At 37.1% G+C, this 20,966-nt stretch overlaps 1 protein-coding gene across 1 annotated transcript in view; it reads right to left on the bottom strand.

Annotated features, from left to right (window-relative positions):
* Positions 1-7,559: 7,559 nt before the first annotated feature.
* LOC307157223 (NACHT, LRR and PYD domains-containing protein 3-like) overlaps positions 7,560-20,966 on the bottom strand; it is a 108,650-nt gene continuing 95,243 nt past the window's right edge. The window contains exons 15-18 of the mRNA XM_079869066.1: positions 18,826-18,999; positions 9,730-9,903; positions 9,333-9,494; positions 7,560-7,802 (exon numbers count right to left, since the gene is read on the bottom strand). Of these exons, the coding sequence (XP_079725192.1) occupies positions 7,724-7,802; positions 9,333-9,494; positions 9,730-9,903; positions 18,826-18,999 (589 nt within the window). The 3' untranslated portion in view covers positions 7,560-7,723. The remainder of the gene's footprint in view (positions 7,803-9,332; positions 9,495-9,729; positions 9,904-18,825; positions 19,000-20,966) is intronic.

A 20,966-nucleotide genomic window follows, 5' to 3' on the forward strand; every position in this document is an offset into this window, starting at 1 on the left:
GACAGAGAGAAATCAAGAAAAAAGAAAGAAAAAGATAGAAAGAAAGAAAAAGATAGATAGAAAGAAAGAAAGAAAGAAAGAAAGAAAGAAAGAAAGAAAGAAAAAAGAAAAAGATAGATAAAAAGAAAGAAAAAGATAGATAGAAAGAAATAAAGAAAGAAAGAAAGAAAAAGATAGATAGATAGAAAAAGATAGATAGAAAGAAAGAAAGAAAGAAAAAAGAAAAAGAAAGAAAAAGATAGATAGAAAGAAATAAAGAAAGAAAGAAAGAAAGAAAAAGATAGATAGAAAGAAAGAAAAAAGAAAGAAAAAGATAGAAAGAAAGAAAAAGATAGAAAGAAAGAAAGAAAGAAAGAAAGAAAGAAAGAAAGAAAGAAAGAAAAAAGAAAGAAAAAGATAGAAAGAAAGAAAAAGATAGAAAGAAAGAAAGAAAGATAGAAAGAAAAACAGAGAAATCAAGAAAAAAGAAAGAAAAAGATAGAAAGAAAGAAAAAGAAAGAAAAAAGAAAGAAAAAAGAAAGAAAAAGATAGATAAAAAGAAAGAAAAAGATAGATAGAAATAAAGAAAGAAAGAAAGAAAAAGATAGATAGAAAGAAAGAAAGAAAAAGATAGATACAAAGAAAGAAAGAAAGAAAGAAAGAAAGAAAGAAAGAAGAAGATATATAGAAAGAAAAAAAGAAAGAAAAAAAGATAGATAGATAGATAGATAGATAGATAGATAGATAGATAGATAGATAGATATGGGCAACTCAAGCGCTCTGAAAGCACGTTCTTTCTCTGCTGTTACTGAGATTACCGTATTTATAGTAATAGGCGCACATGCTTTTTTTTTTTTTTTTTTGTTTGGCGGCTGGCTTGACCGTGTATTTTCAAACTGCGGCTGGCTTGACCGCGGTGGATTACCGCTTAAAACCGTTAAGAGCAACGATGGCAGAAGGGACAAAGCTTTTACTGAAGCAGAAGTGGCTGTGGAGGGGATGATCTGGGTCTCTGCTGACAGACCGGGCCATGCGTGTGATGGCTTTATTGTTTTGGTGGCCGAGGTCTATAATAGGCAGGCTGATGATTTTGGATGCAATGTAGGAGACCTTGGTGAGTTTATGAGAATGTAGGAGACCTTGGTGACAAACGCCTTTATTTTCAACGCGATCACCTTGTGCCCAAACCATTTCAAAACTAAGGAGCCATTTGTTAATTAATTAGCCAATTAATTAATTAGCCAATTAATTAATTATTTCTATTAACGTTATTATTGACCACGGTAACGTTAACACTAACAGCACCATAGATTAAAAAGCTCCACAGTCCACACACACAAATGTGAGAGACGCATGAGTGACAGAGACGGAGGGAGAGCAGGGAAAGGAAATGCGGCTGTACGAATACGCTGCGTGTTTTAAATAGCGTTAAAAAATGAAAGACCTTGACAAAGACGAAAACTAAAGACATTTACTCTATAATTTTATTTTAGTTCGTTTTGCCAAACACATATTACAGTTTTAGTTAGTTATCGTTTTTTTAGTAATGCCTCGTTTTTATTTTTATTTCATTTAATGACAATGTTTTTTCCCACCTAGTTTTCGTTTTTTCGTTCGTTTTCGTTAACGATTATAACCTTGCTCCGAAAACAACTGATTGGATTTGAATACGAATCCATCATTTAAAATGAGAGGTGTACTCTCATTCCTAGATGTACAACATTCTTCCCATACAGCAGGATCTTTCAGGAGTGCTGTTAATGTGTCTTTATGGGAATATATTGGGCATGTCTCTTCTTTCTGTTTTCATCAATCCCCCAAAAAATGCATTTTGGATGCACATATGGAAAGTTTTCCTCAAAGTACTGTTTTCTCTTGTACTTTGTGGAAAGAGCAGAGCTGCATGATCCATGAATATCCATGTCCATAGGGTTTTCAAAGCATCTTCAGTTTCTATCTCAGAGAGTTTAGTTTTTGCTTGAAGAGATACTTTAAGTTGACTCTTTGTGTACTGCTGGCACACTCTCCACTAAGCTAACTTATCTCTTCTACGATTAACTGTACTGTTGAGGAAGGGGTCAGGTGCTTTGCCTGCAACTTCATGAAAAACATGGACAGATTTCTCATGTATAAACTTTTCATTTGTGCAGGGTCCAGCATATCCTCCTCATGCCCCTCGTCATCTGCCCCTTCACCCGAGTGGCTTTCAGTAACAGAGAACTGAGACTCACTAGGAACTGAAGGAAGACAGCATGCACCAGAGACATGTAAAGCTGTAGAGTATTTGTGCTTTCTAGATAGGTGGGACGTGAAAATGAGCGATCACAGTCTTTGAAGGGGCAATGCACCTGCTCTCTTTTTGAAATGGGAAATTGAAGGTGACCCAAAAGATCTGAAAGATCAATCACATGTGAAGGGTCCCTGCAGATGTAGTACTCCTGTAAGTAACAAGACAATGAAGAGAAGAACGCAATTGTGATGGCTTCTCGTCTCTGCATTTACTACGAATGAATAAAAGTATATGCAAATTACAACCTTTCAGCACATTACATGGTCAACACATATATGACTTTTACTTCCTATGCCTGAATAAAACACTTCAACTTTAAACATTTTGCACATTCAGGATTTACAATTGCCAAAGTGACACCCTAATGTATAATTTTTATATATATATCACTTTAACTAGCATTTACCCTTTATCTAAATAATAACATGAGAATGATGATGTAAAATACATTACGAATTCACTCCCTATTCTCAGTTTAGAACACATACAAGTTCGTTGTCTGATATATTACATTGAATGACAAGACATGTGAAATTCACTCAAATGTAACGCATTACACAGTTTACAGACATCACCGCCGATTAACGACCACATATGTAAATTAGAAATAAATGTATAACGCTAAACAATATTATACATTATAGATTCAAATAGTATTTACACTTTAACCAGTTATGTGGCAGACTCTGGCGCTAATCGCGGAGCACTTATGCTAACCATGTGCTCAACATGACAAACTCATGACGCACTATTCATATAACAAAACAACTGCGTTAAACATGCGCACAACTCATTCATATATTATTAACAGTGTTTATGCTTAAATCGGAAGTGTGTTTTGGCATTATACTTTGCAATTACCTGCAAGTAACAAGACAATGAAGAGAAGAACGCAATTGACCCTTCGCAGGGAGCTTGATTGACAGGCGATCTAACCAATCATAATCCACCATCCGCCATTTTGTCCGACAAAGCAGTCAGGAGAGATAGCAGATTAACATGGGAGAATTTGAACTTGAAAAACGGAATGTACTGATGCCTTTCCGCGGTTAAAACAACATTACTACTTATGTTCATTCATGTTTATTTGATGCTATAAATTAACTAGAAGGAAGAGATGATCGGTTCACGAGCAGCTTTAACTGATGCTCTACAGCGATCTGTCAAACACATTTAAGAGCCACAAAACGGTATGTATCGTTTAAATTTCTTTTAAAAAATGACCAAATTTGAAAGGTGAGACTTTGTTTAATATGTCTAATATCAAAAGTAACCGAAAAGTAACCTGGTCCGTCCTGTCTGTCAGCGTGTTGTCAGTCTCCTCTCTGCTCCGCGATGTATTTTTCACTGCGTGAGAACATGGTGTGGCGTGAGAGCAGCGTAGCTTGTCGGGCATAGCGACAGTAACTAAGGGGGGCGGGTCTTTGCGAAGGGTGAATTGTGATGGCTTCTCGTCTCTGCATTTACTACGAATGAAGCATCACTAGCGCGCGCGTTACTATGCGATGCGTGCGATGACGTCATCACGCTGGTATGCCAAGCGAAAATAATTATATGAATAAATGCGCATAACACACACTCCTTTTTAAACATAAAGCACAAATAAGCATTTAAACCATATTTAAAAGTATTGGAAAATTAACATCACACTATATTACAAAGAAATGTACAAACACAAACGGCCTGTACTCACTATTACACAGAGACCAGAAGATGACTGCCGATGATGACGGTAAAAAATATAATATTGTGCACGGATAACTCATTTATAATAAGCACTAGCGTTAGGAGTGTGTGTTGTTGAGTCTCAGAGGTTCAGTTCAGACTCTATAAAGCATCAGTGTGTGTTCAGCGTGTTAAAGACTCGCTCTACTATGCTTCTCTCACAGGAGTGTGTGTTGTTGAGTCTCACAGGAGTGTGTGTTGTTGAGTCTGACTGCAGCGCTGAGGGACGTGATGGACGGCAGAGACAGGTGAAGGTGGGAACGGTGGTCAGCTGATTCATCAGAATAAACACACAGAATGAGAACCGCTGTGTTGAGATGGCAGTGAGATGAGGGGTTCACCGCCTGGACATGTGTGATTGCTAGAACAATAAGTTTGAATAAAGCTTTGTTTGGTGTGTTGTTGACTTGTACATGCATTTGTTTATTGTGATGGTCACTTTTACTCATTTATTCTTGTTTCTTATTGTCAGTAAATAAAATATAATTATTTCATTAATATATGCATTAATTCATTGCTAGACTGAAAACTGAGATGTGTTCACTGCATTTATTTAGTGTGTATTTATGCATATCTATGTCACATGACAAAACAAATGACATTTTGTTTCTTTTACTGAAATATATAATTTTCACTTAAAAAAGTAATATAATTAAGTATTGGTCAGCATTTATCATTATAATTGTGTGTAAGTGTTGGGGTGGGCTAGCAATGCAATTCTTTCTGGGGTAATCTTTATTTTTAAGGAGGGATATTTACATTTTTGGAGTATAAAATCAGCAGTTTTCTCCAAAGGCGAGATCATCAGCCGCCCGTCTCCTCTGTGCAGACATTACACACATTACACACGCTGAGGAGAACTGCTCTAGGCTGGCGAGTTACTGATGTTAGGAAGTGTTAGTGCACCTGTCACTCATAACTTATAGTTACAAGATTCCAGTTCTTTAACAATGAACAATCATGGTAAATGGACTGCATTTATATAGCGCTTTCACAGACCTATGGCCACCAAAGCTCTTTACATTGCCTCACATTCACCCATTCACACACTCATTCATACACCGACGGCGGTGTCAGCCATGCAAGGCGCCATCCAGCTCGTCGGGAGCAGCTGGGGTTAGGTGTCTTGCTCATGGACACCTCGACACTTGGTCAAGTGTCATAGTATGAGATTATATACACAGGGGAAAAAGCACAATTACAAGGTTAAATCTATTTGAATAATTGATCATAATACATAAAAAAAAAGTTTATTATTTATAAACCTGAGGGATGAAACGAGTTAAACATAAATGAGATTTAAGCCACTTTTGCTTGTGGGTGAAACATTTTGCATATAAAATAAAGAAATTAACAACATATTCAAGAGATGACGATTTTGGGTTTTTATAATAAAAAAATAACATCTTTAAGGATAAAACTGTGGGTCACATTATAGGGTTAAAATATAAGAACTTAAATCAACCCTAAATGTATTGGTTAAACTACAATTACAAAATAAATGGGCACTTGATTCTTCAACAAAACCACAAAATGAGCAAGTTTCATCAATATCAGGATATTTACAGATAGATGAATTAAAGCTGTCGCTCATATCTTTAAAGCAACACTATGTAACTTTTCGACCTTCATAATGTATTTCCAAAACCCTTGTGATGGTACATCGACTTACAATAGGTTGAATGACACGTCTGCCATAGCCTGACGGGGTCTGTATCGCTTTTACTGGCACTATGTAACTTCGGGGTTCGGGTAGTAACCCGAGCACAAAAAGAACTACAAAATTCGACTGCTTTACGGCATACGTCACTTCCCCCACCACTTCGTCAAATTTGGACGCGAGAGGCCAACCAGCGTTTGTTTTCCGGCTTTCATGCGTATGCTTTTGGGGCTGTTTACACCTGGCCACTTCATGCGTTTTCTCAATTCAGATAGCTATCCGATCGTGAAAAGACCAGGTGTAAATGCCCTCCGAAACGCATTCGAGACGGATTTGAATCCGATCGCTCAAACCACTTCAGGAGGAGGTCTGGGCCGCACTCCAGACGAAACTGGACAAGTGTAAATGCATCTGGTTGTTGAAACCACATATGTAAATTGTACTCCTCCCAAAAATGCTAAATAAATAATAAAAAATAAACGCGTTTTAGGCTATATGTAATGTGATAGCCAGATATGACGACGCTGAATCACCGCAGATGAGCAGCTGAGCATCTATTTGTCAAGCCAACGTGCAAACTATCGCAAATCAAAGTGAAAGTAAGACGCTTAACACACAATCATCATAATTAAAAGTAAAGAAATGAAATGATCTTACCAGGGCTGTTGCCGCTCTCTCTTATTGCGGTCTTTGATTTTGAAAATTTAGCTGATGATCAATAAAATGCAGCTCATATCTGTTGCTTTCGGTGACGTGCACTCCAATAAATATGCATATAGCGTGGGAATTGAAGATCGGATTTAAATCCGTTTCGCAAAAACACATTTATGTGACCAGGTGTAAATGGAATCGTTTTGATAAATCAGATAGCTATCCGATCTGAGAAAACGCATGAAGTGGCCAGGTGTAAACAGCCCCATGGCCAAAGCAGCAACGGACAAAAAAAAAAAGGTCAGAAGTAAGCCTATGTCTAAACGGCGTGTCCAAGTTTGGTAGGGGCTACATTCTTGCAAGTAAATAATGCATGATTAGACGGACAAAATCATATTTTAGGCTAACTAGCCTAATGACTGTAGGCTTATAGTCATGTTTGTTTATTTATTTTTCTGGTGAAAGTGTCTTGCCTCAGGTTATAATGCAAATCGATTTTTCAACTTTGCAGATTAATCTATGGTAGCTTGATATTATAATGTTGACGATATATGGCTATTACCTCCCACACAAACACTGAATTGAATTAGAATTCTGTAAAACCTTAGCTAATAGGCTACTATAATGACGCTGGCTTGTAAACGTGAGCTACGCGATCTTTTGGCGCTTGAAAAAAATAAAAACCCATGAAATTATATTCATTTGACATGCTGAAATACTGTACCTGGGTTGAAGACATTTCACACTCAACGCAGGCAGTCTACCCAAGACGTGAGAACTCCTTTTGCAGAGTTCGCGTAACGGCTTGTCAACAAATGCACGTGTTAACCATGTAACCATGACAGATTTTACGACAGTAGTAGAAGACAATACTGTTTCCCAACTGTAGGGGGAGCCCGAGAGCAAAAGTTACTTAGTGTTACTTTAAGTTGTTGTGCTTGTGATAATGTTGTAGGTCACATGATAACCTCAACATGGCGGATGATATATATATATAACAGATCAGTCACAAATGTATTCCAAAACATAGATTTTACAAAAAAATCTTTTATTTTTATATAAGACATGTACAACTTCACATAAAATATCAATGAAATATACAAATCAGAATCAACAATATATTCCCAATTCCAAAACTTGGATTTCACACAAAACTAAATAGATATAAATAATTATAATAATGAATTATTATATTAATTATTATAAATAATTATTATTCATACTAAACCAACATTGATCATTCAATATCACGTTTCTAAAACGCATGCTAACACACACGCTGCTTTATTTAATTGTGAAGTCTGAGTCTCTTCCACCTTTATGAAGCACATTTACACATGTATTTCTCCTCATAGACAGTAGTGAGACTCTTCTGTGGATCACCTGATGGTTTCTGCTCCTCTCATGATCATTTCACACTACGATATAACACATTTATCAGAGTCTGGTGATCGACCTTTATCAGGGATGTTTGGTGATCGACCTTCTTCATCTACTCTGTAAAGTGGAACAGAAGAGAAAACAATCAGTTCAGTGGAACAAAGTGCAAATTATTATATTTCAATTACTGTTTTTTTTTGGGGTAAAAATAAGTTACACTGAATTCCTGTAATCAGATTAATTACTGACAATACATGATCTTGGATAGATATTTGTGTTTTAAATATAACAGATGTAAAGCATGAATCATGTTCATATGTGTGTGTGTGTGTGTGTGTGTGTGTGTGTGTGTGTGTGTGTGTGTGTGTGTGTGTATGTGTGTGTGTGTGTGTGTGCGACTCCTATTGAGTCTCTGTAAAGGAGAAACTAATGAGTGTACGGCGTATGGAATAAACCACAGGGAGCAAATACAAATGTTATTTTGAGTTCAAACACAAACCTTTAGTTAAAGCCGTTTGTCCTCTAGTTTAAACATGTTTGTAGGCTCTTAGTAAATAACCGAGAGTAAAGTAAGTGTAAAGTAGTGTGACGTGTTGCTTGTCACAGTAAAAACACACTAGAGACAGAGACATTCCTCATGTGAGCTGGACGCTGTGAGCTGAAGCTGGAACTGCACTGATTTTAGCAGGAGTGCAGCGTTTTCCTACAGTCTGACCAAGTCTGTTTTCACACTGAAATGATTCACTTCTACTGTTAATAAAGCAGGTGTTGGTGTTGTAGTGGATTTTTTCCTAAATCCCGACTATCTAGCGTCTACAAATCGACACTTAATAAATAAAACTGTTGCGTCTACAATCGACACTTAATAACCTTTATACTCCAGCTCTTTGTGTCTTCCGTCGACAACTGGCCGAGTTTCTAACTAACTTGCTTCCCTAAACTGACCAGTTTAAGCAGAAATTAACAGACAGACTTTCAGCAAACGTCCTCTAAATGCTTTAATAACGGCCGGGAGAGTCTTCGAGCAGTTCTCAGAGAAACTCTCCCAAGAAGAATCAAGGCCGGAGGATCTCAGACAAATTCCATTGAGACTCCCAGCGTAAAACACAGATACAACAGTTTTTATAGAATCGAGGTATGGCATAAATGTCAGGCTGCATTACATAATTTCCCCATTATTTGATTGGTTCTATGCAAACCCCTCTGTTACTAGGTAAAGCAAACTTTGTTTTAATGATGACTTCATTTGTTAATCACAAGATTCTAACAGACTGTCTAGTTTCATTTCCCAAACTATGTTATTCTTACACACATATGCACACACTCAAAGACACAAGTTTTCCATTGGTTTCGTACAGTACATCCTGTTCAGATGTTAGATGTTAAATAAGGTTAGATGTTAGAAACATGGTTAGTTTAATATACAGTTTAAAATTTATACGACAATGTATAAAGCTGTGACAGTGAGCTTTTGTTCTCTTTCCTCCTTTGTGTTAAACATTTCAATAACTTCACATTTTGTTCTCACACAAACCCTTTGTTGCAAAAAAGCTTAATGATAATTTCATTTCACGAATGTTTGAAAGGTTTGTTCACATATCAGAGGTAAATGAAGATCTCTTTAATATCTCAGTGATGTTTCCTCACCTCAGGACACAGTTTGAGTCTCGTAGCTCGTCTCTGAGCCGCTGCTGTGAGTCTCCTATATTATTGCGTCTCAGATCAAGCTCTTTTAGAAACTGCAGAGCTTTTGAGTTAGTCAAAGACTGAGTTAGAGAAGAAACATCTGTAATGCCACAGTCATATAGTCTAGAAAGACACAAACAGAGGAAGAGAGATTATCTTACAAACAAATCATGAATGTGAAGAATTTTACACAAATATAATGTGAACTCAGACTCACTGTGAGATATTGAGAATAAAGTGTTTTAGTTTAAAAACCCAGAAAGTGCACTGCTATAAACACTGACACATAAGCCCTGCTGTCTTCAAATAAATAAACTTCAGTCACACTGTAATTGCTGTACAGTATAATGATACTAACTGTAGTTTCTCCAGCTTGAGTTGTGGGTTCATCAGTAGATCACTGAGGTTTTTCACTCCAGAGTCTCCTAGTGTATTCCCGCTCAGGTCCAGCTCTCTCAGGTGTGACGGGTTTGATTTCAGAGCTGAAGTCAGGATGAGACTCTGTTCCTCTGTAATTCTGCATCCACTCAGACTGAAGACAGAAAGAGAAAATGACTCAGATCTATGATGATCAACTAACGTGTTCATCTTCATCCAGCAGACTTTTGCTGACAAATAAACAGGGATATCAAGGTAAAGGTAACATGGAGAAAGACTACACATTGTTCATTTAAATATACTACCAACACTGTAACAATACAAAGGTTGAAATTGTTGATGTATTCATGTTTACACATTCAACTCAGAGATGGTACAAGACGGGCATTTATGATTAAAAAGTATATATATTAGGGGTGGAACGGTACACAGAAGTCACGGTTCGGTTCATACCTCGGTTCAGACATCACGGTTCGGTACGAGTTCGGTACAATGGAGGGAAAAGCAAAACAAAAATGCAGAAGGCATGTTTATTGTGCATGTCTCAGGCTGTACCATAGTGTCATACAGTCTCTCCCCTGAGCTAGCTGCAACAGCCTGCCCTGAAGTGTGTAAAGTAAGATGTAAACAAAATAAGACAATCAGCTATAAAACTGAAAATAAAGCATCTCTTATTTATGTGCGGATGCACGAGCGCGAGGGTGCGCGGCAAAAATATCGTCATTGCGGTGTGGGCGGTCGTGCGCGTTGGGTGCGCAAGGCCACATTTCGCGTGGCGGTGTGCAGTGCACGGTTTTTTAGCGCGCACGGCTCCGCATCCGAAGACGCACGACTTTAGAGCCGAATCTGGCCGAGCATGTACATCTCACAGCACCGGCACCCAGTTCTTGCGTCTAAATTAGTTGCTTAATGTACATTAACAAAATGAGCCTACAATAGCAGACATAAGCCCTTTAAATAAAAATAAATGGCCATGTTTTATAAAAAGGTTCACAAAAATAAATACAAATGTTTAGAAATTATGTAAGATAATGTTAATTTAGTTGTAGGTTACGTTCTCATATCCATTTTTTTTTTTCTAATGTCACAAGGAATAATCTGGTTTCCTTACTCGATTCTTCTGTAGTGTGGTTTTGGTGTACTAAAGTGTTGTTGTAGGCTACTAAAATAAACATTCACAAGTGTAACTTACTTCTCACCGCTTATTCCTGATGGACAGTTATACCGAGTCGCACCCTGTCGTTTCAAAGAATAGTACACCGGCGAACGCGAAGTATAAATGCCTCGTCCATTTGGGGAGGTGCGCGCGCGGTCTGCGGAGACTCGCGCTGCGGAGGCAGGCGAAAGCATAAACAAGGCTTAAGGCGGGGCTACAGATTAGGTGTCCCTAAAGAACCCGCGTATCTAACAGTAGTTCCGCATTACATTCATTAATTTGCATGCGAGTTTTATTTATTTTTATACTGTGTATTCTCTGTGTAAATTCATGCACCGAACCGTGACGCCCGTACCGATTCAGTTCAATACGAATACATGTACCGTTCCACCCCCAATATATATATATATATATATATATATATATATATATATTTATATGTGTGTGTGTGTGTGTATATATATATATATATATATATATATATATATATATATGCTTTTTATATATATATATACCCCCTTTTTTTGAATATGTTGGTAAGTTGACCTTCCCAGACAATCCTGAGTAAACTTAGTGTCCCACGTTTTTTGCTGCAAATGACTGGGCAGTAGTTCTTGGACCGTCACTCACAGCTATTAGTTAATGTGTTTTTATTTTGTTGTTTTTCCTTCATTGTTACTATGTTGTTTGTCGTTTATTTTTGTTGATTCTTGGTGTTTATGTTTTTGTATTTTTTTTCTTTGTATGTGAAGGGGAACTTTGTTTGTTCTTATTTCATGTTCAAACTTTAATAAAGAGATTGATGAAAAAAAAAAGTATATACTGTATATATTAGGGGTGACCCCGAATAGTCGAAGATTCGATGCTTCGATTGGAGGAGCCGGATTCGACTACCGATCTCACGGTCGAATCTTCGCAGAGGTGTTATGAAACGAGGATCATGCCACTTTGGCTATATGAGGGCGCTCAATGTCTGATTTCACATAGAACTACCGGTTTTCTGTCAATACGTTAATATTCAGCCTATTATGATAATGCTGTATATAAAAATGTGCAAAGAAAGAAGCTTTTAATAAATATTTTTTAACGTGCGTGAATAAATCAAAACACCCCGTGACAGATTTAAGTTTCACTTTCAATCCGTGACCGACAGAGGAGCGTCTTGGCGGCAAGGATTTAAATCTTTAACAATGTCTGGGATAAGAAAATCTAAAGTGTGGATGTACACCATCAGAAAGGATATTCTCCAAGGCTGGATTTAGCATCAGGAAAACCATGATCGCACTTCTGCCGGCCAACGTTAACAAGTTGGTTTTCCACGGGACATTCTAAAATGCTTGACGTGAAAAAAGCTTTTAAAACGCTTAAAAGGCACTTTAACGTGGCTTAATGTACACAGTACACACTTTATTAAGAAACCGTACTATGATAAGCAGATGAACCCAGAATATGAACGCAATGCGTTCCTCCTATAGTAAAGCGTTATCTTTACATAATTTGATATTTTAATTTAACTACTTTAGGAGATTAAGTCGTTAAACGTTTTTCACGTTAAGTGTTTTAGAATGTATTTTATCCGCGCGCACAAAAGACTCCAACGGACACAGACAGAGTGAAAGACTGGGTTTGTTCTCTCGATCAGGTATCGGGTACAAGTGATTTCAAAACTTTTCAGCCGGTTCTAATTTGATTTTTGGATGCTGTGAACATGTTTAGCTAAAAGACTGCCTCTCCAGTTTAGCATTTATTGTTGTTTCTGCAGTTAAAAAGACAAAGTTGAAAATTCTGGCTACTATCGTTATTTTAATAATTTCTTTATTTTTATTTTATTTATTGATCTGTCAGGGTTATCTAATCTAACTATTTGTGGCTTGTGTTTTGAATATATGTTCCCCTGCACTTTAGGCATTTTGCACACATTTGCTTCTCATCTTGTGACTTGATTCTGATTTATTTCGTTTTGTATTTTTATTTATTAGAAAGGTATATTCTGTTCTAATTTCATTTAGTAAATTAATTATTTATTTTTTCGGTGCATCGATGTTGTGCTGTACTTAGAGCCTGCTCGCACAGGTAATTTAGCCGATTTAATTTGATTTGCATGTGAAATGTCTGCAGTGTGGCCTTTCTGGAGTTATGTTATTTCTTAGTTTTATTGATTCAAAATGTTTTTATACATTTTTTTCTATATCTTTGTGTGATTTTCTGTACATCGCGGCTTTGAAATGTTAAAGCCCCGCCCCCAGACCCAGCCCCAGCCCCCCCCCAACTTTCTACCTGAGAACGAAAAGTGAAAAATCAAGCTGAATACTTGTTTTTAGTTTTGTTGAAAAAATAAAAAGACGAAAAAGGAAGTGTTTTCTCGTTTTTCTACTTTCAATATTAAATCAAAAGACGAATGAACACACGACACGGTCCGTGTATCATCTGATCATTTCATTTCCTGTTTGGAATGGAATAATGAGAAATGAAAAGACGGATCGTTTATTCTGTGTTTCGTTTAGTTTAATAAACGGAAAATGAGATTAATCCGTGTATCATTCGTTCAGTCGTTTTTTTATTTAATATTGAAAGTAGAAAAATGAGAAAACAGTTCATTTTTCGATTTTTCATTTTTTCCCAAAAAACGAAAAACAAGAATTCAGCTTTAGTTTTCGTTTTTCGTTCTGAGGTAGCAAAATTAATAAACAGCTTGATATTCGATTTCTACACATGGGCGGGAATGAAACGCCCCTTTCCTCTGATTTGTCAGCCGAAGATCAAACTGTCCCGTCATCAGTTCTTCCTCAGATCTGCACTGCAGAATAAGAGTCCTCCGTTGTGCGGATTCTTAACGCGTTTATTGCAACTTTTTCATATTTTTTTCCATCAACCAGACTAACGAATGGCTCGACACAAGTTCTCAAGTGCCAGGGGTTTGCTATTTTCCGAACTGTAAAGTCACGTTTTTTTTAAATTTTTTATCATGAACCACGCTGTGTTTTATTCCTAAGTGACTATATAATGCATTTTACTTAAAATAATCTAAATGTTGACTTTCAAAAGTAGGCGCGTCAGAAGGCTATTCACTCTATTTTGGTTCATTTTTGGTGTGCGCCAGAAAGATGTTCAAGGAGTCTGAGACGCAGCGCATCATGTTGTTTTCTTTATTTTTTAAAGGTCATTTGTAGTCATTTTGAATGTACACAAATAAAAATATAAATTTTACTGCTTCGAATGACAGTATTAAAAGACAGAATATTAAGTTATTTCCCCTGCTGAGCAACAAATCCAAGTGATGGCGCTGGCGCATCGCTCGCTCACACAACATCTAGGCCAGGGCTATTCAATTAGCTTCATTCGAGGGCCGGATTATCAAATCGAAAAGTTGAGGTGGGCCGGTGGGTTGGTTTGGGGGTTTAGCTTATTTATTGAAACATAACAGTTTCAATAAATAAGTTAAAGTAAACCTAAAAAAGTATGGTATTTACTTGAAAATGTGGTACCCAACAGTATGCAGATATATAAAACCATAATAAATAAAAACTTGATAATTTACAGCTGTGTACAACTATTTTCCTTGGAACAAATACATTAATTATACAAACTCGTAGCTGTTGGTGAGAAATAATAATAATTTTATTTATAATTGTTACGCTTAAATGAAAATATTCTGACAGTGAGACTTGATAACCACAGGCTACTCACTCCCACTGTATAAAAAAATGCCTAAACACAGGTTAAAAACTATACGCACCTTTACAAAGAAACTGACATAATTTCATAACAAACATTAATTATATATTCCTCTACCCACCTAATAAATCTAATGCAATATAAATCACTATATTTACTATTATACTGTATAATATTATAGTAAATATATATATTTACTATATTTATTTATTACTACACAGTAATTCAATATAAATATTACACATTTCTGCCCAACCATGGTAAATTACTACAGCACATTCATGGTAAATGTTTGTAAGGGTGATTAGCGGATTTAAAGTCTTCTAATTTCGTTCATGCCACAATGTTTCTTCTCCTGCTTTCCTCATCAGTCTTGTTGGGAATGTTGAGGCTGTTTCATCTGATTTAATACTAGTTAAATCGTCGAGTGATTTGTGGTTTGTAACAGAGAGGTTTCTGTCGAACTGAAAAACGCTTCCCACTGGTTGTCGCAACGCTGTTTAATAATAGTGCCCGGGACCGGAGTAAACGCAACTATTTGTTGTTACTGTACTGACCGAGAAACCGCTTCAGATGATTCAGTGACGGAGCGGTCCGAATGAATCCGAATAGTTTTAGACCGGCCACTTTGACGCTCTCGTCTCGCTGGCGGCGGTGTGAACGCACAGTTATGCAAGCGCGTTTAGAAAGGATCGAACTAAAAGAATGATTCATTCACGAATGATTGGTATCGCTGGTTCAGTCGACATAAATTCGAGACACATAACTGCTGAAATATTCGCACGTAAAACGTTTCTCAGGTTAATCGGAGCGAGTATCAAACTGAATTAGCCGCACCGCCAGGAAAAGAGGAGGAGGGAGGTTGGTGCCGTCGGGCCGGATGGAGATGATTGGCGGGCCGCATTTGGCCCGTGGGCCGCCAATTGAATAGCCCGGATCTAGGCTATTATCAGTTCACTTCTGGCATTGCTAACTTGACATCGCAGCCTATTCATTATTAAAATAAAACACAGTTAACCAAATATATAAAAATTATTCTGCTTAATTTAATTGGTCTTTTGTACAATATAAAGGCTGTGCCGCACAGTCCTACTTGCTGTTATTCCAAACTCATTTCCCTTGCTGTGAAGATGATGATTTAGCATATACGTGTATATTGGGACTCGACTGAAGTACGAAGCCTTCTTTACATTACTAGTTAGCATCCAAATGTTACATTGCAAATATGGAAACCTTGGACCGAATGAGAGATGCGCGAAACCAATGTCCGTACAGTTTCAGTTTCAATAAAGGACATAATAGGCTATTATTATAAGTTATTAGGTTAGGCTATATTTTTATTATACGGGCTACTTATTTTTCATTCTTGTTGTTTTCTGAATACCATTCATTTAAGGATTTGACAGGCTACAGTAAGGGGAAGTAAAATACGCATAGACATATGTTATTAATAGCGTTTATAATGTTAAAGCAACACTATGTAACTTTTCGACCTTCATAATGTATTTCCAAAACCCTTGTGATGGTACATCGACTTACAATAGGTTGAATGACACGTCTGCCATAGCCTGACGGGGTCTGTATCGCTTTTACTGGCACTATGTAACTTCGGGGTTCGGGTAGTAACCCGAGCACAAAAAGAACTACAAAATTCGACTGCTTTACGGCATACGTCACTTCCCCCACCACTTCGTCAAATTTGGACGCGAGAGGCCAACCAGCGTTTGTTTTCCGGCTTTCATGCGTATGCTTTTGGGGCTGTTTACACCTGGCCACTTCATGCGTTTTCTCAATTCAGATAGCTATCCGATCGTGAAAAGACCAGGTGTAAATGCCCTCCGAAACGCATTCGAGACGGATTTGAATCCGATCGCTCAAACCACTTCAGGAGGAGGTCTGGGCCGCACTCCAGACGAAACTGGACAAGTGTAAATGCATCTGGTTGTTGAAACCACATATGTAAATTGTACTCCTCCCAAAAATGCTAAATAAATAATAAAAAATAAACGCGTTTTAGGCTATATGTAATGTGATAGCCAGATATGACGACGCTGAATCACCGCAGATGAGCAGCTGAGCATCTATTTGTCAAGCCAACGTGCAAACTATCGCAAATCAAAGTGAAAGTAAGACGCTTAACACACAATCATCATAATTAAAAGTAAAGAAATGAAATGATCTTACCAGGGCTGTTGCCGCTCTCTCTTATTGCGGTCTTTGATTTTGAAAATTTAGCTGATGATCAATAAAATGCAGCTCATATCTGTTGCTTTCGGTGACGTGCACTCCAATAAATATGCATATAGCGTGGGAATTGAAGATCGGATTTAAATCCGTTTCGCAAAAACACATTTATGTGACCAGGTGTAAATGGAATCGTTTTGATAAATCAGATAGCTATCCGATCTGAGAAAACGCATGAAGTGGCCAGGTGTAAACAGCCCCATGGCCAAAGCAGCAACGGACAAAAAAAAAAAAGGTCAGAAGTAAGCCTATGTCTAAACGGCGTGTCCAAGTTTGGTAGGGGCTACATTCTTGCAAGTAAATAATGCATGATTAGACGGACAAAATCATATTTTAGGCTAACTAGCCTAATGACTGTAGGCTTATAGTCATGTTTGTTTATTTATTTTTCTGGTGAAAGTGTCTTGCCTCAGGTTATAATGCAAATCGATTTTTCAACTTTGCAGATTAATCTATGGTAGCTTGATATTATAATGTTGACGATATATGGCTATTACCTCCCACACAAACACTGAATTGAATTAGAATTCTGTAAAACCTTAGCTAATAGGCTACTATAATGACGCTGGCTTGTAAACGTGAGCTACGCGATCTTTTGGCGCTTGAAAAAAATAAAAACCCATGAAATTATATTCATTTGACATGCTGAAATACTGTACCTGGGTTGAAGACATTTCACACTCAACGCAGGCAGTCTACCCAAGACGTGAGAACTCCTTTTGCAGAGTTCGCGTAACGGCTTGTCAACAAATGCACGTGTTAACCATGTAACCATGACAGATTTTACGACAGTAGTAGAAGACAATACTGTTTCCCAACTGTAGGGGGAGCCCGAGAGCAAAAGTTACTTAGTGTTACTTTAATGTTGTATTTTATTTACGGTCTTTTACACTATTTCTGAATAGGCTAATAATAAAATGCGTTTGTTTCCCTCTCAGCATGACCGTGAGCTGCGCGCAAGCGCACATCTTTGAGATATAAATTAATACATTTCAGAAGAGTATGTATTTTAATATCTCTGTTGTTCTCTGTTCTCCGGTTGTTAGATAGTCAGTCTGAATGACAGTTCATGCGTTTACGTTAAAATAGGCCTATTATATAGTCAATGCATTATTCTTTTCTTTGTGTATTAGTGTTAAAAATATTTAATTTACAACTAATTATATTGATTTATATCTTCATTTATTATTAAAAAAATAAAATAATTACTGGGTGAGGCGACCATGGTAGCCGTCACAGCCGTCATTTACCCTGCATACCCAGCTGATGCAAAGCGTATGTGAATTTATATCTACACAGAAGAAAGCCCTGTCTAGTCTATTCCCCAGTACGGGTTGTGTCGAACCATTCGTTAGTCTGGTTGTTTGATGAAAAGAAGATTAAATGTAGCCTAGTTGCAATAAACGCGTTAAGAATCTGCACAATGGAGGACTCTTATTCTGCAGTGCAGAACTGAGGAAAATCTTCGGCTGACAAATCAGAGGAAAGGGGCGTTTCATTCCCGCCCATGTGTAGAAATCGAATATTCAAGCTGTTTATTATTTTTTCTACCTCAGAACGAAAAACGAAAAATCAAGCTGAATTCTTGTTTTTCGTTTTTTTGGAAAAAATGAAAAATCGAAAAATGAACTGTTTTCTAATTTTTATACTTTCAATATTAAATAAAAAACGACTGAACGAATGATACACGGATTGAGATTTCGGCTCGATTTCTAATTTTTCGTTTGTGGTTTACAAATCGGTTTATGGCTTTGATATTTCGTTTGCACATGTGGGCGGCGCTGAAACGCCCCTTTCATCTGATTGGTCAAACCGCTTCGTCTTCAGTACAGCCAGAATAAGAGTCCGTACGGCACACTCACATCCCACTTTAACCCCCTGTGAGCAATAGGGGAAACCCAGAAAGTGCACTGCTATAAACAATGACACATAAGCCCTGCTGTCTTCAAATAAATAAACTTCAGTCACACTGTAATTGCTGTACAGTATAATGATACTAACTGTAGTTTCTCCAGCTTGAGTTGTGGGTTCATCAGTAGATCACTGAGGTTTTTCACTCCAGAGTCTCCTAGTGTATTCCAGTTCAGGTCCAGCTCTCTCAGGTGTGACGGGTTTGATTTCAGAGCTGAAGTCAGGATGAGACTCTGTTTCTCTGTAATTCTGCAGTTCCACAGACTGAAGACAGAAAGAGAAAATGACTCAGATCTATGATGATCAACTAACGTGTTCATCTTCATCCAGCAGACTTTTGCTGACAAATAAACAGGGATATCAAGGTAAAGGTAACATGGAGAAAGACTACACATTGTTCATTTAAATATACTACCAACACTGTAACAATACAAAGGTTGAAAGCGTTGATCTATTTATGTTAGTTTACACATTCATTTCATTTAATCTTTAAGGTTCTTTCATGTCAATGTCACCCTTGGTTTGCTCACTGGGACAAATGTGTTTATGTCGGTTGTTTTCAGACACATTGTCTACTTGCTAAAACTTTACAGTAAGGTTTCATTTGTTAACATTAACTACATTAGTTAACATGAACCCATGATGGACAATACTATACAGCATTTAATAACCTTAAGTTTAAACATTTACTAATACATTTTTAAATACAAAAGTTTTCTGTTAACATTAGTAAATCCCCTGTGAACTAACATGAACAAAGAATAACTGTATAAACTAACATGATCAGATTAAGGAATAAAAGTATTTCCTTAAGCAGAAGACAATCAAACAAGTTTTGTAAAAGGCAGTTCATCTGCTTTAGTGCTGCACCGTGAGGCAGTGTCGGTGTATTTTATGGATGGCTCAGCTAAACAGGCCAATAAGAGACTATTAACTACTATTATTGCTTTTAATTATACTAATGTCTAATTAAAATGTCTACAAATGTATAAAACTGATCAGAGATCAGGTAAAACCCACAGACACTTGTTCACTCTTAGTGAATCTGCATGATTCATGGGTTCACAGAGATCATCGCCCCCCAGTGGTGAACCATTGACATTTTTAAACGTTTTGAAACAGTTATGACGTAACGAAGCCTCGTTTACTGAAATCATGTGACTTTGGCAGTTTGATACACACTCCGAACCACTGATCCGAAACAAAAGATTCGTAAAGGTTTCACAGCTTCATGAAGCGTGTTTCGAAAGCGCCCATCACTAGCGTTCAGTCAACTTACCTTCAGTGGATCTTATTACAGGCAGATACTGATCACAGTTCGGTTTTTACAAGTTACAGTATATGTTGCACCAAAATGAGATATTTGTGAAATACAAAGATTAAATTGAAAGCAGTTATGAACAGTTCTGATCCTGATGTCTGAAAAAAACATTGTTCTGCCTCTACAGAAACCAGGGCTGGACTGGGACAGAAAATCGGCCCTGGCATTTTGGCCCAGACTGGCCCACTACATATGATCATAAACACCACCCATCTTTGCACGCCCTTGAATATGTTTTTGTTCAACTCCTATTCATTAAAACCACTAATGCCATGTAATGAGTGAGTAGGAACGAGTGAGAGTTAACAGATGAAATAAGAACAAAATTGTAATTTATTAATACAATCGAACTATACTCCACAGTGATGCATCCAAAAAACAAGCTATATAAAGCTTGCATAGCAATAGCAATACCAGTGTTTCCCACAGGATCTTTGGTAAAACTATGGTGAGTGGACCTCTGTCCCTCTAGGGGGGTTTGGGGGCATTAAATTCATCAATCTGGTGCAGTTTGAGAGTTCAAAATTAAAAGCTCCGACCCATATTCAGTGTGCAAATTAAACAAAGAAAAAATCAAACCTTTTTAGTAACAGTGTCCGTCTATATTACACTACTACATAATAATAGTTATAATATTAATCTCATGACAGTAGCCTAATAGCCATATATTGTAAAACAAATGCACTGAAAAATAAAGAAAAAACTTTCATAATTAGTTTTGTACTAATTTCTAAACTTGAAATACATAAGCACATGATCTTTTATTTTGACGGAAACTGCATCAAGCTTTTATTTTGGCGGAAAACATGGATAAAAACGCGTCTCATTAAACTTCTAGTAAATTGCTGTAATCGTCAACAATGCAGATGTGGAAATAATGCGGAACTGGGTTATGGGTTCCTACACTCAT

The sequence above is a fragment of the Squalius cephalus genome (genome assembly GCF_949319135.1).
Source record: "Squalius cephalus genome assembly, chromosome: 4".
NCBI classification, from domain to species: Eukaryota; Metazoa; Chordata; class Actinopteri; order Cypriniformes; family Leuciscidae; genus Squalius; species Squalius cephalus.